We start from the raw sequence: 15,054 nt of genomic DNA on the forward strand, positions 1-15,054 counted from the left end.
ATAAGATTAATAAAATAAAATTTCATATACATGTATTTTTTTTCACAGGATCATGCTAAAAATAGGCAACAAATCAAACATGGGATTACCAACATGGTTACACAAGCCTGAGAAGAAGCATGGATTATAAAGAAAGCTTAACATATATCAAACTCCAAACCTGAAATCCAATAGTAGGTGAATCCAAGAGAACAATAATTTAGTGCTCACACAACAAAATTAATCATCCTTATCACATAGGGATTGTAACTCGTTGAAATGATTCTAGAGTTAATCAAATTCTATTAGGGCAAATTCGAGTAAAAACTCAACCAAAAGTTGAAAAAAGACACATAGAAATTATTCTCCTTCCTCTTTGTCGAGTTCTCGAGAGTATTATATCAAACATATCTTAGAGGGATCTTAATATCAATTGAAACTTAAATGAGACGTAACCCAAATCTTTTTCTTGACATTAAGAGTCAAAGAAGTTTCGGGAGCAGCTTTCATCTAACATAGAAAATGGTTCTGAAATGAGATGAACCTAAAGAACATTTCCCACAACCATAGAAGTAGACCACATGCAGAAAACACACGAATTCATTGCATCCTATCCCTTATAACCATAAAACTAGACCAAAACTGATGTTTTACCATGGACATACACCTACTGTTCCTATCGACTTAGTAGGCCGAAGATGATCGGGGAGGCAATCCATATTAAACCCAGGTCATGAACTATATGCAACAAGTAATGTAGAATCGAACTCATAACAGGAAGAAGGACTAAAATAACACTTATACAAATATCATTTATTAAACATTTAAAGCAGAGAACATTCAGATGAACGAGAACATTAAACCCAGAGCAAAACAATTAAATGCAGAACGATATGTTGGGGATTAACATACAAAAGTTACGATGATATAATGAGCTTCCAAAGAAAAGTAAAGCAAGCATTATAGAGATAAACCGTGAATCAATTTGTTCAAACAGAACTTCCTAAAAATAAACCTATAGCCTTTAAGGCCTTCTACAGCCAAACAATCCCAGGACGCTATTATAAATGCTAATACGACTATCGAACGACTAAGAAAGGAATGCCAAAACTAAAAGGGAGATTATTACCTGTTTTGGAGCAGCAAAACGGAACTTTGAACTTTTTGGATTCAATCACCGTCGAAAATAGGTCGTCTTCGGTTCAGCAATTCCAATTTCCGACCAATTTTTCGGAGAGAAAAAGAAAAAACAGATAATTTTTTGCTCAAATTTATACTAGAAGACTGTATCTTCTTTTCTTTTGCGCGAACCTTTTTCCCCTTTCCCTATTTGAGACTTTTCTCTCTTGTTTTTTGCTTCTCCCTTCAGAAAAATATCCTCCAAAAAATATCACCCCCCCCCCCCCCCCCCAAAAAAAAATCCCTTTTCTTGCTCTAAAGAGATATAGAGAGAGAGCAGAGAAAACCCCCTTCAAAAGTTGCTCCACTGATGTGGGATAAAGTCATTCAGGGGTAAATTAGGGAATTCCTCAAAAAGGAATTCAAAATTTGAACTCCAGATCAGATTCCTCTAACAAAATTGTACCGATTTTGTTTTTTTTTTTAGGGAATTCAATGGGGGGTTGGCCAATAGAATTTTTGCAAAACAAATTCCCTTAAGAACCAATAGAAATCCACCAAATATGTATGGAATAGTACCATCGTGACCGAGATTCGCGCAATTAGCTTTTATGGTACGCTAGGTGTCCAATTTCTAGAAATTTCATTGAAGAAACGGATTGAATTCGCGGGTCGGACCCAGATTCGGGTTTATTGGGTTCGCGGGTCTGGGATGGGTCAATTTTTCATCGGGTAATCAGGTTGTCATGGACGGGTTTCCACTAGAACTGGTCGTTACTGATGTTGTTCAGTGATTCGATGTTGGAGGCTGTTGTTTTGTTGTTTGTCGATGTTATTGTACGTATTTGCTGTGGTTGTTGTGCGTACATGTTGTTGCTAAGGTTATTAGATGAAGAGGGGATGATATGAGCCGGGTCAGGAGCTTTGTGTTGGTCCAGTGGTTATGGATCGGGTGTTGTTGTTGTGGTTGATATTGAGGGCTGCTGCTGCTTTGTTAATGGATAAAAGAGGAAAAGAATTTGGGCCGATGTTGAAGGGTGTTAAATTGGGTATTGGGTTTATTTCTTCTTGGGCCAGAATTGTTTAATTGTTATTGGGTTGGTTAGAATTGGGTTAAGATTGGGATTATTTAATAAATAACCTCAATTAAATTAGGAATTAGCTAAATTTATTTAACTTTTGGCAAAATTAAAAATCAATTGGTCAATTGCATTGCAATTGAGGAAAGTTTGATTTTGATTATAACCAAATTTAATAGATTGATCGGATTAAATCAAAATTCGACACAAATTAACACCTCACTTATTTTTGAGCTTTTTGGTTTAATAAAACCAACACATATTTATCCAAATAAATTATTTTTGAGAATAAATTACGTTTAAATCAAGATCTTAATTATTATATTTATTTTTAAATAGTTCTTAATTAAAATTCGATATTTCATAGAATAAATATTTAAGTAATCAAATTATATAATATCGTATAATTGAACACAATAATATATAATCGCTACTCAAAATGACAAAATTACGTACAAAAAATATTTTAAAAAATTCTTATTCGGATGAAATAAATATTTCGATCTTATTAAAAAAAAAATCAGGATTAAATTTAGTCGTGAAGGGCAAAAATTATGTGTCAACAATAACCACATATTTGTTTTGTGTAACAAAAATATTTACAAACTGTTAAAATTATATGTAGTTGAGAATTAAATAGATTGTTATGTGTGACTATAAATCTAATTGTAGTTTTTGTAGTTTGGTTTATGGGTTTAGCATGTGGAAATGAAAGGTGTGTGCGTAATCTTACTCCTACCTTATATCCCCTACCTTGTGTAGATACAGAGCTTATTTCGGATAGATCCTCGGCTTATCAAATTTGAAGATAGCTAGTTTCATGTCTTAAAAAATGATTTTTCACTTGCGTTTCAAGAGATTTTGTGTTTTGCGCTCCACAATTTGTATTATCCTTATCAAGTTAGATGAATGTTCAAAACTTCAAATATTGGGAATCTTAATAGTTTACTTGGTTGTTTTTAAAACTTTTACCTTATTATGAGGGTTCGATTCAACGCTAATAAATAGTTCAGGGAGTCATAAGACCCCCGCAACGTATAAGTATGTGATTGGAATTTGGGGGTAAAGGTTTGGGAGGCTGTGACCATTTTCTCCAATTTTATATTAAAATAAAAAGGATGTTCCAATTTAACTTCTGAATGTTTCTTCTTAAAAATATCACATTTTTATGTTAAAAAAGCATATTTAAAGGCCCCGTGCCAATACTTGCACAATCTTTTTAATGTCTTTCAAATTAATGATGTTATTCCAAAATTGTGAAAAAGCAGAAGTCAGCAAGGAAATCAGAATTAATCCTAATAAAACCTTATCTGTTTTGATCTATTTACAGTTCTTTAAAAGAAAAAACAAAAGCTACTGCTGCTCTATTGTACATTATAACTTTTCTGATTCATCAACACAATCTTTTTTTCATAAGATTTTATTCCAAAATTGTGAAAAAACACTGCTCAACAAAGAAATCATAATCTCGAATTCCAGACCAAGTACCCTGTTCATATAACTAAAAATAATTATCTCAAATTACTTATAGGTTTACAAACCTAACTACTCTCTGTTTCATATTAGTTGGCTTCTTACTAAAAATATTTATTTCATTTTAATTGTTCAAGTTCTAAAATTAAGAGAAGTTTATTGTATTTTATCAATATTACCCTATCATTAAATGACTATATAAAGTGTAAATATTTAAATTCATATTTTTAATGCATATTTAATAGGATTATTTAGTAAAATAAATCTTTATTTAATATTTTCTGAGGTGCGTCAAGTCAATAAAGGTCAACTAAAATGAAACGGAGAAAATAATTAAAATGTTTTCCATTTCACGGTTACAATTAATCCTTTTTAGAGTGTAAATAATTTTGTAAAATTCAAAAAGAGTTTCTTAAAAAATAAATTAGTAAACTTATCCTTCTTATTAATTTATGGCTAAACCCATCGATAGAACCTCAAATTTATCCCAAAATTCATTTAAGCCCCTAAACTAAGGTATGTACCTATCAAACCTCTAAACCTTCCGAATTTTGATTCAATTGGGCCTATTTTTGTCAATCAGCTAAAAGCCGAAGTGTATGCAATACACACGCGATGACGTGAAAAAAATAATCAATTAAAAAAAATACGTGGCAAAAATAAATTATACATGAAATTTCTGATTTTTCTTATTTATTTATTTATTTATTTAATAATAATTTTTTAATTGAAAAAAAAAAAAAAACACCCCCACCCCCAGTAGTCATCTTCTTCATCACAACCCCAATTAACAATTCCCTTCGTCATCCTAAGTTGCCATTGAAGACGAAATCAATGGCGGCCAGAATTTTCTGCATATTTTCGGTGAAATCCCAATTTGCCAGTAACAATTTTACCATGATATAATGACAACAACATGGCACCTCCAACACATACTATTGTTCCCTAAAACTTGGCTTGTCCTGCTATACTTCTTAAACCTAGTTTTTCAACCCTGCACACAAAATTAAAATTATTTACACCTATTTATTTATTTATCCTATTCAATTTGATTCTTTTTACATTTGAATTGTGGAGTAATTAATTACCCGAAGGGTACTGCTATAATTAACAAGATTATTTTTCACTGCTAAGGTTTTTCATCATAGCCGGAACTTTCGCCGGAAAGTTCATGTATTAACAATTTAGAAAGTTTTCCTCCGCTAAAGTCTTGACTTTCATTACTTTTCTTTTCTTTTTTTTTTTAAACGAAAATTGTTAATTGTATTAACAAGATTGTTAAGAATTTAAAAAGAAAAAAATAGAGACGGAGAAGATGGCTGGAACTGGAGAGTGTGTGATAGTGATGGGTGGGGGGTGGCGGCTGCGAAGAAGGGCTACTTTTCAAGAAAAAAAATAGAGAAGAAATGGTTGGGGTTAGTGGGGTGGGGAGGGAGGAGGAGAGTACTTTTTTTTAAAAAAAAAAGTTTTAAAATTTATTATTGTATTAAATAAATTGAAATGTTATTTTTAAAAAATAAATTAAAAAAACAGCATTTAAGACACTATTTACACGCTCAAGGAGAGTATAACACACTCTCCTTGACAAATCAGTATTTTGTGCTTGATAGGTATCAATTTTAGCATTTTAGGGACCTGATAGGTAAATGCCTTAGTTGAGGGGTCTAAGTGAATTTTTGGAACAAGTTTTAGGGTTGTCGATAGGTTTGACCTTAATTTATTTATGATTTCGTAAACAACATGAAGCGCCAAAAGTGAGTTGTGGTGCAGCGGATGGAGCTGCTCCACTCTTAACTAGAGATCAAGGTTCAACCCTGGGCATGAAGAAAATTTCGCTGGGAGCGCTATCTCCGAATGGGGCCCTATCTAGTGCAAATTCGAATTATTCGGGCTCCAATGTGGGTACCGGGTACTATATGAAAAATAAAAAAAAGAAACGCTGAATGAGGCTTATTCGATGTGAATTCAAATTAATCGGGATCTAATGCAGATACGGGATGAAAAAAAAGAAATATGTGTGTTTTTGATGGAAAAAATTACTCTTTTCATGTTTAGTCTTGTTGCTTTGTTCATTCTTCACCTTTTTTCTCACTTTCATCTTCACATGTCAAAATCTATTCAATCCTCGGGAAGAGTACATTGAGATGGAAATTCGGGTCCTAAACGGGTCGACCCGATTCCATCTCCACCCTCAAGTCTTACCTTCCCTCTATAAATACAAGCAAAAAAACATAGGTGAACTACAATCTGATATAGGTAGGGATCATTACAGTGCACTTATGTCTGTGTCTATTATTTTGCTATCTTAATTACTTACTTTTTTTTTGTTTTTTGTTATGTTGTTTTGCAGTTGAGCTAAACTTTGAGCTTTTGAACACAAAGACTAAGCTAGAAAAAGCAAGTGTTGAACAAGGAAATGGTGACACCAGTGAAGTATGTATCAGTTCCTGATGAACTCCCGGAGTTCTTCAAGATTTATCACCCTCAAATATGCGAACAACAACTGGTAATCTCTTCCTTCCCTTCTGCAAGTTCCAAAAAAAAAAAAAAAACTAATGATTCATGCAAGTTATAGTCATGCTAGAGAATAAGTGAGAACACTATTGATCGTCTTGATGGGTGGAAAAAAAGCACTATGAATAAGGAAAGCTCATAATGGATCTTTTAAGATGATTAAGCTGTATTGAGTTTTAACTGAAAGATTCTTGTTTAGGCAGTTCATACCATCCATACATAGTGTTTAGATCGTTGATGAATAAAAAAAATCAAAACTTTCAAATAATTATCTCCTATTAGTACTCTTGTAATTCTGGTAAGACCAGCATTTATTATCCTACTAAGCAGTCTGTACTCATACAATTGCGGAGGAAGTAGGCGAAGAGTGGACCGTTGGAAACTTGGAATAATGAATGTTCTAATGGTGGTTAAGGTCCTAGATTGGGCATTATCTGAGCATTCACTCAAGATATTAGCATGGGATTAAAACCCTAGAATACTATACTTCAATTTGTGTTAAAGCGTTTCTGTCTTATTGTATTGTTTATATTGCAATAACTTTCTTTCACTGGAAATAAAGTTAAGTTTTGTATCTCCTTTTCGTAGAGAATTCCACCTGCCTTTCTCAAGTTTTTCAATGGAGACGTTCCTTCGATATGTATGCTTGAAGATCTCGCAGCGAGATCTTGGAAAGTTGTTGTCGAAAAGAAGGACGATAATTTCTTTTTCATGGAAGGGTGGGTAGACTTTGTGTTGGAGAATAATTTGGAATTTGGAGATTTTCTAACATTTTCCTATGCTGGAAACTCCAAGTTTTATGTAAAGATATATGAGAAAAATGGCAGCTTAAGGCAGGACGTAACTGCTCTCAAAGAGCCTGAGCTGGTTACATCGGAAGAAGAAAATGAGCAGGGTAAGTTTCTTTGAAGATCTTCAATTGTAGCTAGTTTGGTGCAGTACATTTGTCTCCATGTTTAACATATAAAGTCCAAGTCCAAACAACTTACAAAGAAGCAACTTGTGCAGAGGAAGGTGTTGTAGCTCAGCCAGCTGATCAAACATCGGAAAGGTCAAGAAGTTCTGTTGCTTCAATCAATTCATGCGAAATTGTCATTAAGGCATGGCATTTGAGTAACGCACGCTTGGTAAGCTTATCACAGATATTTCGTGTGTATGCATATAAATCATTAAAAGCAACCTATTCTTGAAAATGTCACTAATTGAAACAGCTTTACTTTTGATATGATTCCAAGCTTCAATCCCATGAGGATAGGCCTGTAAGCATACACGAAACTCGTGTCTATAATTCCCAACAAAAAAGAAGCTTCAAGATTCTTATGGGTTAATTAGTTGAACTTGTTGACATCTTTTTGAAGATGGAATTGTGTGAATTATTGTCCAATAACTACCTTTTTTTTTCCAACCTAGCCTTCATTGATAATTGATGTGTAAAAAGTTACAAGGTAAGTTTGGCATCCCAAACTGTATACAAGATCATTGAGATGAGTCTAATATAGAAGTGCTAATCCTACCCAAAAAGGCCAAAGAGGCCAAGGTCTCTAAGGGGATCATATACAATGTGGTTATCCTTAACATCTTTGGTTCTTAAGGACGGGATACTATCCCATCTATCCATGTTCGTAAGACCTTTCACTTCGGGGGGAAAGACAAAAAGGGAGTTGAAGATTTTGTTGGGTTTAATTGGTGTGAATGGAAAATGGAGGGACACAACCTTTGAGCAAAAAACATATTGTTTTGGAAAAGGTGTAACTGTTCAGATAGTTGTGTCTGTTCAGAAAAAGACACAATGTTTCGAATGAACAGACATGACTCTTTCAAAGGATACACCTTTTAAGTGAACCATTGCCACCTTTCAGAAAAGATATCTGATGGCTATATAAACCTGCTTTCATCACAGGTTTAGAAATGAATGAAAAATTTTCTAAAATAAAAACTCTTCTTGTTTTCAAAACATTCTTTGTGATCAATCAAATCGTTGAGTGAGTTCGACGAATCCACTTATTTGAGGTACCACTATAGTTAGATTGAAAGCCATTTTATCCTGCAAGGAAGATTCCAAAACTTCGGGTATAGTGAGAGGAATTATTCCTTAAGGACACTCCGTGAAGTCGGGGGACTTGACTTTATATTTCTGTTTCATCTTAATTTCTGAAAAAATAAAACACACTTCTTAGAAAGGTTACTTTGATCTTGTGTTGAGGGTGTTTTTGTACTTCATAGTGTTCTTGTTTTAAACTTGAACTAGTGTTGAAGTTGTTGTGCCTAAATACAGATTCTTGTACCTGAAAACACCATAAAATAACAATCTTAAGGAATATTCTTCTGTAGAATCTGTATTGCTTGTTTTTGGAGATTAAAGCTTTAAGCTTTCTACTCTGTTTGAGCTTAACTAGTGATTCAAAGACATAAAATCTTCATCACAAGTTAAAGATCATTCGGTTGACGATTGAAAGTCATAAAAATTTCATCGTTAACTAGAAACAAAAAGAAGAGTTTAAAGTTGCTTAACTTTATAGATAGTATTTTGAAAATGCTAAATTTTATTGTCTTGTGGTGACAAGAAAAATGACTAACAAAAGTCAAATGCAAAATGCGGCTACGACTGTGGGGGCAACTATTATTGCCTCAACAAGTCGAGCAAATGCTCCGCAACCAATGGCACCTGCGGAGAAGTCCAAAAAATTTGCGGGTATTGACTTTAAGCGATGGTAGTAAAAGATGTTCTTTTACCTCACCACTCTATGCCTTCAAAGGTTCACCAGTGAAGATGCTCCTGAGGTGCCCGAGGGAACCTCAGACAAAGAACATTTCATGATTGTAGAGGCTTGGAAGCACTCAGACTTCCTTTGCAGGAATTATATCTTGAGTGGTCTCCAAGACGACCTCTACAATATTTATAGTGGAACTAAGACATCGAAGGAATTGTGGGGGCACTAGAACGAAAATATAAGACAGAGGATGTGGGAATTAAGAAATTCTTTGTTGCAAGGTTTTTGGACTTTAAAATAATATATAGCAAATCGGTTGAATCTTAAGTTCAGGAATTGCAAGTAATCATCCATGATCTCTTAGCAGAAGGTACATCTTTGAAAAATACCTTAGTTGAACAAAGAGTTATTTTCGTCATTCGCTGCGGCTCAAGTAGAAGAAATGATCTACATGGCTAACTCCGCTACGGCTAAGGTAGAAGGAACAGGAAAAGTGGGCTTGAAAATGACTTCAGAAAAGGTCTTGACACTTAACAATGTCTTGTACGTTTCGAAGTTACGTAGGAACTTGATTTCTGTTTCACTTCTAGACAAGAACGGATTCAAATGTGTAATCGTTTCTTGAAAAATTGTAATTAGCAAAGGAGAAGTGTATGTAGGAAAATGTTATCTCACCAAAGGCTTTTATAAGATGAATGTAATGAATGTTGAAATTAATAAATTCTTACTTGCTTGAGTCTTATAATTTGTGGCATGACCGTTTAGGCCATGTTAATTACAAAACGTTACGAAAACTGATTAACTTAGAGGTTTTGCCAAACTTTGAGTGCAATAAATCAAAGTGTCAAACCTGTGTGGAATCAAAGTATGCAAAGCATCCTTATATGTCCGTTGAAAGGAATTCCAATCCTTTAGACTTAGTACACACTGACATTTGTGATATGAAGTCAACACCATCACGTGGTGGTAAAAGTTTTTCATAACTTTTATTGACGATTGCACTAGATATTGTTATGTCTACTTGCTAAATAGTAAGGATGAAGCAATAGATGCGTTTAGGCAATACAAAACTGAAGTAGAAAATCAGTTAGAGAAAAAAATAAAAATGATAAAAAGTGATAGGGGCGGAGAATATGAATCTCCTTTCGCTGAAGTATGTGTAGAGAATGAAATTTTCCATCAAACTACGGTCTCGTATTCACTTCAATCTAATGGAATTACGGAAAGAAAAAATCGAACTTTGAAGAAAATGATGAATGTCTTGCTTATAAGTTTCGGTTTACCGCAAAACTTATGGGGAGAGGCTATTCTTACAGCCAATCGTATACTCAATAGAGTTCCCCATAGTAAGACACAATCAATTCCTTATGAGAAATAGAAAGGAAGGAAACCCAACTTGAAATATTTCAAAGTGTGGGGGTGTCTAGCAAAGGTTCAAGTTCCTATGCCTAAAAAGGTTAAGATAGGACCTAAGACTGTGGACCGTGTGTTCATAGTATATGCTAAAAGTAGTAAAGTATGTTGGTTTTTGGTTCATAAATTCGAACATCCGGATATAAATGAAAATACGGTAATTGAATCAGATAATGCTGAATTCTTTGAAAACATTTATCCGTATAAAACTAGACATGAACAGTCTAGTGGAGGATCTAAACGACCTCGAGATGAACCAAGTGAGAATGTACATAATGAAGAGAATTCAAGACTTAGTACACGTCAAAGAATTTCTACTACTTTTGGATCAGATTTTGTAACATTTCTCTTAGAAAATGAGCCTCAAACATTTAAAGAAGCGATGTCGTCTTCGGACTCATCCTTTTGGAAAGAGGCAGTCAATAGTGAGATTGATTCAATCTTAAGCAACCATACGTGAGAATTGGTTGATCTTCCTCCAGGAAATAAACCTTTAGGTTCTAAATGGATCTTTAAAAGGAAAATGAAAGCGGATGATACTATTGACAAATACAAGGCAAGATTTGTAGTAAAAGGCTTCAAGCAAAAATAAGGCCTTGATTACTTTGATACATACTCGCCGGTAACAAGGATAACATCGATTCGAATATTAATTGCCTTGGCGGTAGTATATGGTCTTGAAATCCATCAAATGGATGTGAAAACCACATTCCTAAATAGAGAATTGGAGGAAGAAATTTACATGGAACAACCTGAGAGTTTTGTGGTTCCAGGAAAGAAGAATAAGGTGTGTAAACTTATTAAGTCGTTGTATGGACTAAAGCAAGCACCTAAACAATGGCATACGAAGTTTGACCAAACTATGTTGGTAAACGGGTTTAAGATAAATGAATGTGATAAATGTGTTTACATTAAAGACACTCCGAATCACCAAGGCATTGTTTGTTTATATGTGGATGATATGTTGATCATCAGTAGAGACATTTCAGACATAAATGCAATGATACGAATGCTCGAAAGCAAGTTCGATATGAAAGACCTTGGAGTTGCAGATGTGATCTTAGGTATAAGAATTCATAGAACTCCATAAGGTTTGGCATTGTCACAGTCTCATTATATCGAAAAGGTACTTGACAAATTCAAGTATATGGAATTCGGTATTGCCAAGACTCCTTTGGATGTGAGTTTTGCTCTTCGAAAGAATGAAGGTGAAAGTGACTCACAATTGGAGTACGCAAGAGTATTGGGATGTTTAATGTATATAATGAATTGTACACGACCAGACATAGCATGCGCTATTAGTAAGTTGAGTCGGTACACAAGTAATCCCAACAAAACTCATTGGATGGCAATGAAAAGAGTTTTGGGGTATCTAAAATACACTCAAGACTATGTCTTGCATTATAATAAATATCCTGCGGTACTTGAAGGATATAGTGATGCAAATTAGATCACCAGATCGAACGAAGTAAAATCCACAAATGGATATGTATTTACTATCGGTGGAGGAGCAGTCTCTTGGAAATTATCCAAACAGACTTGTATTGCTCGTTCTACAATGGAATCTAAATTTATCGCATTGGATAAAGCCGGTGAAGAAGCAGAATGGCTTCGGAATTTCTTGGAAGATATTCCTTATTGGCCCAAACCAGTGGCACCAGTATGTATACACTGTGATAGCCAAGTGGCAATAGGTAGGGCAAGGAGCATGATGTACAACGGTAAATCTCGTCACATAAGACGGAAGCATAATACCGTTAGAGAACTTCTCTCTGGTGGAATTATCACTGTTGACTATGTAAAGTCAAAGGATAATGTGTCAGATCCACTTACAAAAGGCCTATCTAGAGAAGGAGTGAAAATGACATTCAAGGGATGGGTTTAAGGCCTAGGACAAGTCAGCATGGCGGTAACTCTACCTAGCAGACTGGAGATCCCAAGAGCTAGGTTCAAGGAGATCAAACAAAGTGTCTGACAGGTTCAACATTGTCAATTACCTAACCTATTCTCATGATGTAGACAATGTTTAGTAAACAAAGATAAGACTTAAAGTGAAAAGTCTTTTAATGATTATCTAAATTTGGCAGATTTGACCAAATAGTTTAATCTATAGGATTGAACGTTTAGAAATCACCTATGTGAGGGCGAAGTGGAAGCCGCTTCAAGGAGAATGTTAGTAAAGACCTATTCTCTAAGCTCTCATGAAACTGAGACGTGTTCAAGGCTGAAAAGAACAAAACCATGAGAACCATAAACGATAAAAGGTTGGCTGTGTGACATGTGTTGTCTAGGTGTACATTAAAGCTCGACGGTTCAAAGATATCAAATCTACCGATTGACCGAGTGCATCCGATGCATGTTCACTACGGAAAGTTCAAAGGGAAACCCACTTATCCAGATGCAATCAGTCTTTGCTTGATGATCACATACTTGTCCGGACACAACCTTTGAGCAAAAGATATATTGTTTTGAAAAAGGTGTGACTGTTCAGATAGTTATGTCTGTTCAGAAAAAGACACAATGTTTCGAATGAACAGACATGACTCTTCTAAAGGATACACCTTTTAAGTGAACCATTGCCACCTTTCAGAAAAGACATCTGATGGCTATATAAACCTGCTTTCATCCACAGATTTAGAAATGAATGAAAAATTTTCTAAAATAAAAACTCTTCTTGTCTTCAAAACATTCTTTGTGATCAATCAAATCGTTGAGTGAGTTCGACGAATCCAATTATTTGAGGTACCACTATAGTTGGATTAAAAGTCATTTTATCCTGGGAGGAAGATTCCAAAACTTCGGGTACAGTGAGAGGAATTATTTCTTAAGGACACTCCGTGAAGTTGGGGGACTTGGCTTTATATTTCTGTTTCATCTTAATTTCTGAAAAAATAAAACACACTTCTTAGAAAGGTTACTTTGATCTTGTGTTGAGGGTGTTTTTGTACTTCATAGTGTTCTTGTTTTAAACTTGAACTAGTGTTGAAGTTGTTGTGCCTAAATGCAAATTCTTGTATCCGAAAACACCATAAAATAACAGATTTGAATCTCTATACTTCTATGACTCAAAGAGGCGAGTTTGTCAGCGGGCTTATTAGCCTCTCTAAAGCAGTGAGTAATGTGGGAGTCACTATCTTCAACTAGTTTCTGAATATCGTCAACGACACTAGGTATCTTCCACGGAGTTTGCAATTTGTTAGAAGAAGAGAGTCAGTTTCTCCCCAAACAGGCCTCGGATCATTATTCAAGAACCAGCTTAAGCCAAATAGCATGGCAGCAGCTTCGGCATAGTTGCAGGAACCTGGGCCTAATTGTATAGAGTAGGCAAAAATGATCTTCCCTGTACAATCTCTTACCATTTCCGCCACCCCCACAGTTTCCATAAATACAATTTCCATCACTGTTCAGTTGTAACAAGTTCGTTTGAGGTCTAATCCACTTGACGATGGTGGTTTTTGTTTGATGTATTTCTCTATCACATGCCTGTCAGATTGTGCTCCAAGTGTCTCCAATCCTAGCACCTCCAAATCTCTTTCCCAATACCTGCAAAAGATTGAATAATACATTGGAAGAGGATCGGTATAATGAAGGTCTTTCTCCTTCATACTTGTTTGTACATCTAACGCGCCAGGTTTCCCAACAAATAAATGCGGGGATAATTTTGATTATAAGCGAGCAGAAGGGGTTCTTGGTCTTGTGGTTCCACCAGTTGAGGAGGGTGAACTTCAAATTGGAGTTATTGGTCCAATAACTAACTTGCATATGATTTACAGAGATGATAACAGGGCATTTAACTACTATATAGCTGTTACTTTGCATGTCTTCACAGGAACATTCGATAAGTTAACCGTAGTGGTCAATGGCGTTGCTTGAAGTAGTTGAATATGCTTCAATGAAAAATTCTCGACTTATTGTAGTCTTTTTAATTCATGGCATTTGTTACTGATCACTTGATCATCGAATGTGTATTGTGACTGAAAATGTTTTGTGAATGTACATACATATGCAGAATTTCCCAGCTGCATTTGGCAATAGATTCTTGAAGAGGGAGCAACCACTTGTGGCTACTCTTCGAGCTGGTAATGCCAGCTGGCGGATTGTTGTTCATTGTTTTGATAGATTTCAACTACGGAAAGGGATGCGCAAATTTATCAGCGATAATGCTTTGCGTGAAAATGATGTTTGCTGATTTAAGCTGACTGATGATGAGAAGCTGATCCTGAATGTTCGCATTAGTCGATACAAGTAAAGTAGTCAAAAAGATACAGGCACATCCTGTCTTTAGATCAAATGTTTTTGCTTGAGAAAGACATTAGTAGAAGGTTTATGCTTCAAAACTTCATCTCTATCAATGAATTTACATCATTCTATGATGTGATTACTGGTAGTTTCTTATTCACTGTCTCAGACCATCATAAATAATACTCTTAACTACATATCCTCTTTGTGTAACAAAAATATTTACAAACTGTTAAAATTATATGTAGTTGAAGATGTTTATACTGAATGGACACCTAATATCGAAAAGGCAATTCTCCCTTTGGCATGCAAGTTAATCCAAGAATGTGATCCTCCAAAGTAGATTGGGCATTTAAGTTTGTTGGCTTGCAATCCAGAAGCAGCTGACAACCGGTTGAAGCATTGCATGAGTAACCCCACTGATTGCACATCCCCCTTGCAGAACAGCTGCAAATCATCTGCAAAACTAAGCTGCAAAGCATTCAATTTGTTACAACTACGGTGGAAATGAAACAGCTCAGCATACG

General features: G+C 35.0%; 1 protein-coding gene across 1 annotated transcript; it reads left to right on the top strand.

The window, feature by feature from the left end:
• The first annotated feature begins 5,688 nt into the window (after positions 1-5,688).
• LOC107875687 (B3 domain-containing protein At3g06220) lies at positions 5,689-14,724 on the top strand. The gene is made up of 5 exons (XM_016722495.2): positions 5,689-5,906; positions 6,001-6,156; positions 6,753-7,059; positions 7,173-7,291; positions 14,298-14,724. Exons 2-5 carry the CDS (start codon positions 6,067-6,069, stop codon positions 14,475-14,477), a joined length of 696 nt encoding a protein of 231 aa, XP_016577981.1. The 5' UTR covers positions 5,689-5,906; positions 6,001-6,066; the 3' UTR covers positions 14,478-14,724.
• Positions 14,725-15,054: the final 330 nt, after the last annotated feature.

This window comes from Capsicum annuum, chromosome 6 (assembly GCF_002878395.1).
Source record: "Capsicum annuum cultivar UCD-10X-F1 chromosome 6, UCD10Xv1.1, whole genome shotgun sequence".
NCBI lineage: Eukaryota > Viridiplantae > Streptophyta > Magnoliopsida > Solanales > Solanaceae > Capsicum > Capsicum annuum.